At 40.2% G+C, this 12,163-nt stretch overlaps 1 protein-coding gene across 3 annotated transcripts in view; it reads right to left on the reverse strand.

Moving 5' to 3' along the window:
- Positions 1–12,163, reverse strand: part of ksr2 (kinase suppressor of ras 2) — a 132,998-nt gene that overhangs the window by 11,526 nt on the left and 109,309 nt on the right. For all 3 annotated transcript variants that reach the window (XM_086206816.1, XM_086206817.1, XM_086206815.1), the window contains 5 exons: positions 10,666–11,027; positions 7,452–7,548; positions 7,210–7,343; positions 4,987–5,121; positions 99–228 (listed from right to left, as the gene is read on the reverse strand). In XM_086206816.1, the coding sequence (XP_086062942.1) occupies positions 99–228; positions 4,987–5,121; positions 7,210–7,343; positions 7,452–7,548; positions 10,666–11,027 (858 nt within the window). The remainder of the gene's footprint in view (positions 1–98; positions 229–4,986; positions 5,122–7,209; positions 7,344–7,451; positions 7,549–10,665; positions 11,028–12,163) is intronic.

Below are 12,163 nucleotides of genomic sequence, written 5' to 3' on the forward strand. Positions count from 1 at the left end.
ACACGTCGTCATTCATGGAAATGTTCATTGTGGAGGCTAAAAACCGTGTCTTGACGTGAACATGTGAGGATTGTTAATTGAATCACTGAGTAACCTACCGATATCTCCTTCCCCATGCCGGTCTGGGCGAGGTTGGGCTTCATCCCACTGCCAATCTGCCAAATGATCACCTCTGCCGGCTGACTCTTATAAGGCCACTCACGTGCGTGTAACTCGTACCAGATGGTGCTGCAAAGACAGAGTAGCGGAGTGGATCAGAGCTTTTAGACAGTCTGGTCCAGAGAATAAACACAATTGTCTTCATAATTACATGTTCAGTTCATCTTTACAGCTTAAAATTCAGCTCACATTTTTTTTAATTTCAACCATAGCATCCAAATAAACGATGCACAGATACAGTTGTACTTTGCACATTTAAATGCATTTTGCGGATGAATTGTGTCTGTGACCTTAGGTTTTGAGGTACAGCTTCATCTAAAAGCTAAAGAAACGCATCTTTGAATTACTGCTCATGTAAATTAACATATACCCCTCCACCCCCCCCCCAACCCCATGCAAATAAAGGGTTGTTAGTATGCTGCCCCTAAAACTGAAATTTAAGTAGTGTAAAAATAGTTCTTTGCTCGGAGTAGGGGAATAAAGGAAGAGTGTTTGTTTATGAATATGTAAAAGAGCTATGGGGGTCACCTCTTGGTAACACAAGGGCCAACAGAACAGCTGGACATTGGGCCCATTCCCCACCCCGCCCTTTTTAGAATGATATAGTGACGAAACCTCCATATGGGGGACCATCTGAAAACGCAATTGTGTTAGGAGTCAAAAGAGCAAAGTTCCACCCCCTCAAATGAATCAGTAATGGCAGCGGAGGAGGAACAGGAGCCGTGGGGATTTTTAATCAACTTAGGGAAAATTTCAAATGAAAGGAGGCGAAGGTTGACGCCGTGGTTTGGGGACCAGAGTGAGGCTCTTAAGTCTGACCTGTGTTCGACCCAAGATGAAAGAGGTCATTTTGGGTGAAACCATTTCTTTTTCAAAGCAGTGTGTACAAATGCTTATCACTGAGGGGGAGGGGTATCCACAAGATCATTGCGTACCCTTAAGTTCACTTTGTACCCTTATATCTGTCTGTCAAAATGTGCCTTTGCCCTTAGATGGGACATGTAGTCAACAGTCCTCTAAAGTGTACCTGTAAGTAAAGAACAGAACTGCTCTTGTTCAGTACCTCCATTTTTAAGTGTGTACTATCTAAATAGAGCAAAACAAACCCATCACATCAGGGGAGACATCAAAAATTTGGTCCTGAGCAAACTGCAGCACACAGATTTGAAACATCGACAATATAGACTTTGAGTACATTTTTTAGATTCAAATATGTATCTTCTTGTCTACTTCAGAGGAAATTGGTGATTTTTTGCTGGCATCGAGATTGCCATAGTCTGAGAACATCAAATAGACCTGCTGTAGAAGGTGAGTTGGATGAAGTGCTTTAGATCTCCTCCCTCATCGAACGTCATCTGTAATTACACGCAGGGGCAGCAGGCTAAGAGAGAGTGCCTTTCTAAAATAACCCTTTCTTTTTTCAAATAAACCACTGTTCAAGTACGAGCAATCATACGTGATGACACAAACATCAGTGTCACGCATGAAACGTGCACATGCACGGATTTCATACTTGAATTTTTCCCATCTAGTCACAGTCACATCACATAAACTGATGCACACAAAGTCGACCTCTGTAATATTAATAGAGTAATGATGATGAAACAGTTATGAAAACACCCATGCATGATAATTTGATTGTCTACTCTACGCTGATGAATTCTAGGTGAAGTCTCTAACTGAAGACACCTGTGAGAAGATGTGGTCTCTCTGAGAGCCTCCTTACTCTGCCCGTACACTCTCCCACTTCCGGGCTCCAGACTTGGTGCCACTTTAATTCCGGAATTTGTCCTTGATGTTTGGATAATTATAATTAACAAAGTTGATTATATCAGGATTTTTCCTGTACCCCGTATAGCGTCCTTCCTTGTGTTTTAGCTAACTGGCAGATAACGGGAGCATGTCCAAAGCAGTAATTCACCAATACAGTGATTTTAATTGTTTACACTTGTTTAATTTGTTAAACTCAATTTAGGACATTTGTGGATTACTCAGCATACGGATGGATAAAGAAGATGTGTATTATACCTCATGATGCTCTTGATATTTTGTAAACAGGCAACTGTAGCTATTGTTACCTTTGATAAAGAGCTTCAACTGGTATCCTTTGTTTTAACTTTTTGGTCTTATTCTCAGAATTCGTCCGTAAGGATAAGAGCTGGTCTGACCCCTGGGCCTTGAACTGGAGCTGGGAGTGAACCTGTGGTGCCTTTTATAATTCTTTTATAATCGTAATTCTGTTTCAGATGACTTACTGATAGCAAAACTGACATGACGGCAGCATTGTCTAGATACATAGCTGTGTTGAGACCATGTGAAAGGTCACATTTGTGCAGGATGTTCAAATGGGGTATCATTGCTAGTGCAACACATTACTAGCATGACTGTTTACGAGGGCTGGAAGTCACATGTTCTGGTGGAGCTGACTCAACCTCATCTCATAGAGAACCTTGTACATCTGTTGTGGACGTGTCCAGTAGAGTGTCCACTTTAAGCCATCTCTGAGTCTCTTGCCTGTCGCTTATGTCTGCCACATTCCTTCATCCCACAAAATTCCTCTACGACCTTCAAGCTAAATATTTGTGGTTGACTTTTTCTGCATTCTTGAATCACAGAAAAGTGATGGAGTGGGGGGAAAAACACCATCTTTGTTAGCCCAAGACAGCTCTTTCAGAAATGAAACAACTACAACAACAAAAAACACCTTTTGATGGAAGTTATTTTTAAGCTTCTTAATCCCATGATTGTTAAATGGTAACATTGGTTTAAAAGTTATGATTGCTCACCATATTTAATAACAAGTGATTAAATGGCACCACTGATCCTCAAACAGGGATTTTAGCATTCCATTGTGGACTGACCTGAGCTCATCAAGGTCCTCATCTCCAACTCCCCAATGTTCAGTAGAGAGTAATTCCATTCACTCAAAGTTATGATGGACAGAATTCAAAATATATGATTGTAAATATTTAATATAATCGATTGAGTCGAGGAAAGTTAAAAAAAAAAAAGAATGTTTTTGCCTTTTCGCAGTCAGAATTATATCAGGGAATGACTACTGACAGTGCCTTGATATGACACAGGGCCTCTTAGAAAATAATCCAGTCACCACAAATTGATGTGATCTTGTCATGTCAAATATGTGTTTCTCTAGCTCAGTCGACGACATGTTATGTGCTAACGGTCTGACTCATAACTCATAAACACTCACAAATGCTCTTTAAAAAAAAAAAGTACAGTGTCTGAAGTCTTTGCTTTGATAAGATTTGAGGTTTGCGTGATCATCTCAAAGCTGTATTATTGTATTTCTGCAAAATCAGATTTTTTGGGGCGTTTTTTTTTTTTTTTTTTTTTTGCAACAACCCCCTGTCACAAAAATCCTTTTCCTCAAACCCTTTGACAGCTGTACCTGCTCTGCATGGAAATAGCTACAACACTGTGAAGAAAATGATGTAACGTCCTGCAAATGACAAGAGCACCAGGATTAAGAAACGATCCCCGGCACATTTCAGACATTCAGTGGTGTGGAGGTGCAGTATTCTGACACATACTGTACATGTAGCTTATTTCAACCTCTGGAGAAGTACACTAAACAAACCCTGAAGGTGAACACCTGGTCCTATTTCAGAAAAGACATTATCAGCAAACTCAGTGTCACAACATGACAGATGAAAGGCAATCAAGAGGAAGTCACTGAGGAAATCAGAAGGAGACTGTGGGAGGTCATTTGAAAAGATATATAAATGTAAAATATGAAGGTTTCACCTCTGGGTCACCAACAGTTCTTCCAGAGTTGCCGTCTTATCTATTTTCTTCTTCATAAACATACGTTTTTTTTTACATTTTATTTTATCTGCAATGAGGGAAAATGCTGCACATTTGCTTTGTCGGTCTGAAGGGACTGAACATGGCACCGTGGAGTGATGTTACATATACTCTTTCATGTATTACTTTAAAATATCTATGGTTGCTACAGTCCTGACAATAAACCCAGCTGAAACTGATGAACACTCCCTCCTCTAAACAATTAGTTGACTCATTGGCTGTTGATCTGTCACAGAATCCCCTGCTCCCTGCAAATATCCCATCACTTTCAAATTCAAAAGAGTAACTCTGTCATGGTTTTTTATCATTCAGACGACTAAGCTTCCAGACCCTCTCTCACCCACGTGGGAGACCCTATCAATTATCACTGCACTCTATCTCTGCAGCTTCTTCTTCCTCTCAGAATCGTAAAATGAATTGTGCAAAATGACCAGTATTACCATAACCACAATTTTGGAGCCCATCTGTTATGAATAACTCACTATGAGCAAGAGCATCATGGGTTTGCTGGTTACAGTCTGTTTATGAACTGCAGTTGAGAGATGATGTCAACAACTGGACTGTTTTATAGCTAAAAATATGAATGCAGATGAATTGCAAAGCTAAATATTTCTCGGATGATAGATGGATTATGAGACTGAATTTCAAAAAAGCAGTTACATATAACCCCCATGTTGTATTGATACAAAACTGGTTAAATATTTGGCAGTTTCCCTTCAATTCTTTGGATGTTCGATGTCAAAAATCAAACAGTTATAGAGCTTTAAATTCAAATTTTAGTTTAAAGTTGCACGATTTCACGACTTACCTACCTCTCTGTATGGTAAGTAGTAACAATCTTTCACTGACTGGACCAGAAAACTCATAAATATTTGCCCCCTGAAAGCAACCCCTCTAGTTAAATAAACAATTGATTAAATTCACATTCCTATTTTGAGGAGCATAAACTGCCCCTCCCATCAACAGTGTGCCATGATCAGCCAACATCAGAAGTTCACGTACCCAAAAGCAAAGACATCTGACTGTTTGGAGAAGGGGAGCTTGTCCTCCTCTGTGTCTGGAGAGAGCTGCTGGATGATTTCTGGTGCCAGGTGACACAACCAGCCGTTGGGGATCCTCAGTTTGTCTTCTCTCCGGCTGCAGGGTCAGGAAACAGGGAGACGGGGAGTTGTCAGGGGTTACCGATCTGCTGTGCTACCGAGCCGCAGCTGCGTTTTTATTACATTACATTTACAGTGCAAACCACTATAAGTACATAATTGAGCAATTAACACTTTGCAGTGAATTTTACAACCTCATTTTCTAAAATCCTATATCTTAACACCGAATTCCAATTGTTTTCAACCCTCACAAAGTGTCTGTTTAATGAGTTTATATTCTTGCCCTCTAACTGGTTTTACTGGAAATTGTTCCGACCTATTATCCTGCATTGCTGCTCACATCTTTATTCGACTCACGATGAGCTAATTAGCTTCGATGATCTTGCGTTAAGGAAGGGTCGTTACTCTTCCAGGCTTTCAGAGGTTTGGGCGTCATTCCTGTGCGTTTTCATGAGTATATTCACCACATAAATGCACTGTTAGATACTGATGCAGCTGGAAATCTCCACAAATTAAGTGGTGAGTAAATTGTTATTATAACTGATGAGCATGATGATCAGAATAAGTGACTTTGATAGTAGTAATTAATTGAGACGGATCAATTAGTGACACCTCTTATGCACATACAGCCTGTTGCGTGATAAATAGAGTATAAAATACGACAGTATGAATAAAGGCACAAACTATCTGATTATATAATCATTAATAAGGTCATGATTTATATTTACTATTTTAATACTCTTAAAAGTGAAGTAAGAATTTTTGTTGTTTCAGTATGAAATGTTCTATGAGCTTTATGGATTCTTGTCATTAACGTCATGAGAGATTTTAGATTTGCAATGTATTTGTTTTATTTTTTTATATCTTGAATTTTTTTTTTTTTGCATATGAGTTGAATTTTTGGTAGTTTGCTTTTACTTTGAACCGTGTCGACCTTAAGAATAGCTGCTTCTTCCTCTGTAGTAGTTCACGTGGCTCCAAATGAACAAATATACTGTATGTGATGCAAAAACAAAGACAATTCAAATATTCTTGGTGGATTGCGTGATTGTTTTTAGGCCGCTTACTCTATTATCATTACAGTCAGGTATTTTTTCTCAAAGGAATACTTGAAGTTGCCCACTGTGTTGCCATCAAATTTCTGTTAAACTCTTTAAAACAATTTGAGAAAAATTCTGTCGAGCGCATGCATGAGGCAGACTCTACAAGTATTACAATGAATTACAGTGAAATCTGAAAAACAAAACAAACAAAAAAACCATCTATGTCACCCAGATAATGAAGCCTAATGAGTGCTGGGATTTTATCCTTCTGACATGACAACGATCCCCACAGCTGATGATGCTGTAATTTTACCTGTAACTCCAACAATGAGGCTTTTACAGAAATGTCTTCATAATTAGCGGTCGGCTTCGAGCGATGTGCTTCATTAATAATCAGCTCGGTGATGAATTCTTTTCGTCCAATACCATTCCCAGCCTTAGCTGTACTTCACTCACACCAGGGAAAATATTATTTAGAAGTGAGTCAATTTATAGCGTTTGGATCGTTACCAGTAAACCGCCACCTTGCTGCACACTTCAGGCTGCGATGTCAGCTTTATTTACCGCCAGTCGTTCTGTCTGTCTGTCTTACACGGTGAGGAGCCGACAGTTTTCATGACATTTTCGTCACCTCATGTTTATGACGCATACTACACTTCGAGTATTGACAAAATATTACACACAAAAGTGAGAATGGATGATAAAATTATATAAATATAATGACTAATCATAATCCACGTGATTCCTATCAAAGGTACGACTTGCCCTCTTGCTATTTTGAAGAGCTGGAAAAAAAAAAATGCAACTCTGGATATCAAGAAGCAAAATAAACTGAGACCATAAAGAAACAGAAGATTTATGATGGTGAAACCATGAAAAGGTCCAGTCTTTTTCACTTTTGTCTTATTTGTTTATGCTCAATAAAATAATAATGTGAGAGCATGTGATTGCTGACTTACTGTCAATAATATCATGTGACAATAATTCCATGTGGAATAAATTTCACATTATACATTCATATTAGTCCGTCTCCAGTATTCAAGATGTGCTGCTGCCTCCGATGTGAAATGAACATTAATCACCTTCCAGCCTGCAGAACCCCAGATATGGTGAAGAGTCCGAAGTCAGTGATGACGACTTTGCCGTTGTCATAGAACACGTTCTTAGACTTCATGTCTTTGTGTAAGATCCCCTTAGCGTGGAGGTAGCCCATCCCCTGAGGACAGAGGGAGAGAGAGACAGAGACAGAGACAGAGATATGACATTTTCTGTCAAATGACGAGTACCACACAAGTCTTGTGGGGAATCAGTGAAGCTGCTTTACCTTGACCATCTCTTGTGCAATCTGTCGAGTCTTGTTAACATCCAGTACAACCTTGGCATCCCGCACCACAGAATAAAGGGTCCTGCCTTTACATAAACTGAAAGTAGAAAAAAAGACAAATCAGAAATTAACAATGCAAATGTGCCGTGTGCTAATCAAAGCCAAATGGCATTATAACTGTGCTTCATCACTGTTGGCAGTGGACACTCTTCCCATTTTACCTCCGCAGAGGAGGTAATGTGATCACCGGTGTGTTTTTGTTTGTTACCTGGATATCTCCAAAACTAATGGACAGATTCTGATGATGTGATTGAAACATAGGAAGAAGGAAGAACTACTGGAGTTGAGTCTCAATTGTAGATCCTGGAGAGTGTTCTGAACCACGGAAATTGCTGTTAGACATGTCATCGATGAATTTTGGCCACATTCCTTGAGTGCAAAGGTTAAAAAAAATTTCCAGAAATCATATCAGGATGAAGTTGGGAGGAAAATGTATGTATATTTTGTTGATACTTGCGTCATATTCTGTATTCGGAGGCCTCCTTGCTGGAGGTCACTCTAACGTGAACACGATTGACGGAAAACCACAGTGGACATTGATCTGTAAAAATGTGCCTCTGCCCAAATGAGGTGAGGATTGTGAAGTGTTCCTCCTTAATTTGTGGAAACAAGACTAATTTTCTTTATGGTTACCTAGCAACAACAGGTGGCTCAATTTGCCCACTGGCTCATCTTACCCTGTTCTCCCCAACTAGGACTGGGACTTTGTTTTCCACAATATTTTTTCTATTATTATTTTAAGGCTTATTCATTTTTTCTGATGGCGTTAAAGCAAAAATAAATAAATGAATAAATAAATGTCATTTTTCTGAAGTGTAAAGAGGGCCCACTCCATGCCGTGAGAGAAGATGTGACACTGTGGTATGTGGAGGTGGTATCGGATTTCTGGCATCTTAGTGTTGTATAAATTGACAGGTCTACAACCACCCCCACCGCCTCGTACCTGAAGCCCCCAGCCCTGGCTGTGACACGTGTGACCGACAAAAGACCCGAAGCCACCGGTTCATGCATATTCATGTCGACAAATACCTGACAGCCGCGTTTTTAATAGCTCTCTCCCCCCGAGCTCTTTTCAGCACAATATGGCTAGAGCGCAACTTCTGTCAACATTACCTCATGTGACAACAATTACCGCCATTCCTCTAGACATACAGTATGTGTAGCGGTCGTACTAATGAGAAACGGGAACTCATTTGATGTCACGTTAATGAAGCCAACTTGACACTATGAAAGTCACCTCTGCAGTGGGAGGGATTATGCCATATCTTTGGATAAGAATTCAGCAGTTACATCACATACAACCCTGAGTTCTATGTGCTTGACGTTATTGATCCTATGCCCATTGTGACCGATTGAAACAAATGAGGCAAAATATAATGATCACTAATTAGTTTTCACTAATACAGACTCAAAAACCCTCATTCATTTAATTAATAAAGCTTGCTTAGGTTTAAATGTCAGCCCTGTCTTGGTTGCCTTTTTAAGAACCCTGCAAAGGGAGAAACAGAATAATTCTGGATAACACAGCCACCTGTTGCACTGACATTTGCTAATAGTTTCAACAATCAGCAGCGAGGAATTCTGGGAAGCAGCTGGCTCATCGGCTCATCTCCTGAGCTCCTACATCCACAACAAAAACAGCTGGCATCAACCGTAATCATGCCTCTAAATCAATCAGTCAATCTCGGTTAATTTAAATACTTTTCCCAGAACTGTGAAACGAAAAGGAGCACATTTGCTTTGTTTGAAGCAACTTAAAGCTGTGATCCGGCAATTAATCTGACTTCCTCTGTCTTTCCTAAGAGAAAATGAAAGAAAGTTAGTTCCTTTTTTCTTTTTAAGAAAAACTAAACTAAAAGGATTTCTGAGAGACCGCTTTTATGTTCATGGCCTGTGTAGGTGACAGTGGGAGAGAGGTAAATATCTCGGCATTTTCCATTTGAACACTCTGAGCTTTGCCAATTAGTTTTTACATTCTGTAAAAAGGGAGAAATAGCTGCTCACTATGAGAGGAAGAATACGGCTGGGTCTTCAGGAGACAGAGCAGGCATTCAAACATTCACTCCAACCCTGCAACCCTCACATCATCTATTGTGATCAAGACAAATACAACAGAGCTGTGAGGTGTGGGTGGTGCATCCATTCAACCACAGCAGTGGTCTGTTCTAATCACCCTCTTAAAACAAATAGTGCCAGAGGGGGACAGATCTGTGGTTGATCTAAAATGAGTCCCACGGGACCTTGGGATGCCATTCAACTGCCAAACAGCCACCTCGCCACAGCACAAACAGGAGATTATTAATAGTGCATCCAGTGCATGACCAGTCTGCTTATGATAGAACAGTATTTGGTTCATTCTGTGCATTTTTAGTTTCTCCCACCAGAAGGTCCTTTTCATAGCAGACATTTTGAAGTGACACAATTCCATTCGTTGTCCCACCATACATATCAGTGAGAGAGCATGCTGGCTTAATGTTAACAAGACATATCGTTCCACTTGTGCTTCTCTGGCTTTGACAAGTCAAATATCTGCTGTGAAAAGGGTCATGATGACAGATCTGTATCCTTGCACACAGAGAGGACCCACGTGTGAAAACTGCCTCTCAATAAAGTTGTTAGTTATGCCCGGCCGATCCAGTACATGGGTTTTATGGAACTCAGATGAACTGGAATTTGTTTTTTCTGGCAGTTTGGCAAATCAGAAACTCTAGAATGTTACCAGATTATGCACAAATGTTGTGACTGACTGGAGTTACAGCAATTAGCTTCCATTATGAACCCAAATTGGAGCTCAGTTTTGCTGTTTTGTTCAGTGCAACACCTAGTTATAAAATTTAGTACTTTTCTATAATACATTTTGCACTAGTCCCTCACCATTATTACCCCAAGGCCCATCTGGTTTACTGCACTGGTGCCCAGCCAACTTTGTCCTCTGAGTTTGCCCAGATGGGTTGGGTCCTTCATGGACTCCACACACGTTCACTATGAAGCTACTATCTAAGCCAGGTAAAGCCCATAAGTGCTCTACTTTGGTTTGCTGGCTGGGTACAGACCAAAAACTCCATGATGCATGTTTAAACTTGTGATAACACAAGTTCAATCAAAGGCACTTGAAAGTTTAGTCTTTCAAGCTTTGTGATGTCTTTAGCCTTACCTTGTGATGATGGCCAGATGTGGTGGACTCATGCATGCCCCCATAAACAGCACCACATTCTCATGGCGAGTGTTGCGGTAGGCCATCACCTCACGCTTGAAAGCCTTGAGCTGGTCCTCGTTGTCACGTTCAATGTCAATCAAACGAATGGCCACTTCGCCATGCCAGCGTCCGTGGAAAACCTTGCCGAACCGTCCTTTTCCAATCATCTCTCCGATCTCTAACTGTTCAAACGGGATGTCCCACTCTTGCAGGAAGATGCTGGTCTGGCTTGCCTTGCGTGGGAAGTTGCGAGCCGAAAGGAGAGACAGATTCATCTCTTCAAACTCATCACCGGATTCCTCATCATTGCCTTCCTCATTCTGCAGGAGTGCAAAACAGAAGTCACGCAGCTGTTCTTCTACGGGCAAAGACATGCTTATCCATTTGTAAATATAGTGAGAAACTATTGACTACCTAAAGTTGCAGAAAAAAAGGCCGCAGACTTTTTTTGAATACACAACCTTTCAGAAAATGTGTGTGTTTCACATGTGCTCCCCTTCTGATGTTATAAGGGGTTTTGGCAACCTCTGACTAGGTGACTTTTCTGCCCACAAAAACCTAGCAATGCAGATTTTCTGTTTTGTTTTGGGTTTTTTTCTTATGGCTAACACCAGCTCCAGTAACAGAAAGATGTCAATTTACAAACAAAGCCCACCAGTTGCTTTTTTGTTGGCTGCAAGAACCAACTCAAAAGTACTTGCAGATGTCAAGACCCTGTGGATAAACAACTGATTAAATGTCATGTGTACTGCAACCACTTCAAAGTTGAAGCTGTAGGTTTTGCCATATTTTATGTTGTTTAATTGTTTATTTTCTGAGCTGTACATGTCATTTGTACTAGCATGTTGTGCAGCCATGTGGCTGACGTTAACTTCACAGGCTGGTGCGACGCTGGACTCACGTAGTCATTTTCATAGTCAAGAGCAACCGTATGCGTACAGTATTAAACCTAACTTGAAGTCAGCTAAATACAGGGGTGGTAAGTTTGAATATCCCATGTTTTTTCATATTTGCTTCAGTGGGAATTCACACTGCAGTTGCAGCTCAGCAAACAAGCATTGCCATTACTGATTTACAGAAACAGTGGAAGCTCATTTGCATTTATCGAAACAGACACAGAAACAGCATATCGAGAACAGCATTGAAACACAGGTAAATCAGCTAGAATGCATCATACCAATGCTTTTTCCAATGAAAAAAACCACATCAAAGACATGTTTTGGGAATCTAGGAGACATGTGCTGTCTCATTCATGTCACCTTTAAATCCACATGAATGTAAATTTGTGCTTCAAGGAAGATTGTATCTATTGCAGTTTGTGACCTAACCTTCTTTGTCATATCATGTAATTCTTTTTTTTAACTCAAGAGTTACAGAGTACTAAATTTAAGGAGAAACAAGTCCATTCACATGGTTCAGTTCCAGTATCTTAGGTTTTTAACCTAACATTAAATTA

This window comes from Aulostomus chinensis, chromosome 6, assembly GCF_037954235.1.
Source record: "Aulostomus chinensis isolate RoL2024-O1b breed Wild chromosome 6, RoL_Achi_v1.0, whole genome shotgun sequence".
In the NCBI taxonomy this organism is placed as follows: domain Eukaryota; kingdom Metazoa; phylum Chordata; class Actinopteri; order Syngnathiformes; family Aulostomidae; genus Aulostomus; species Aulostomus chinensis.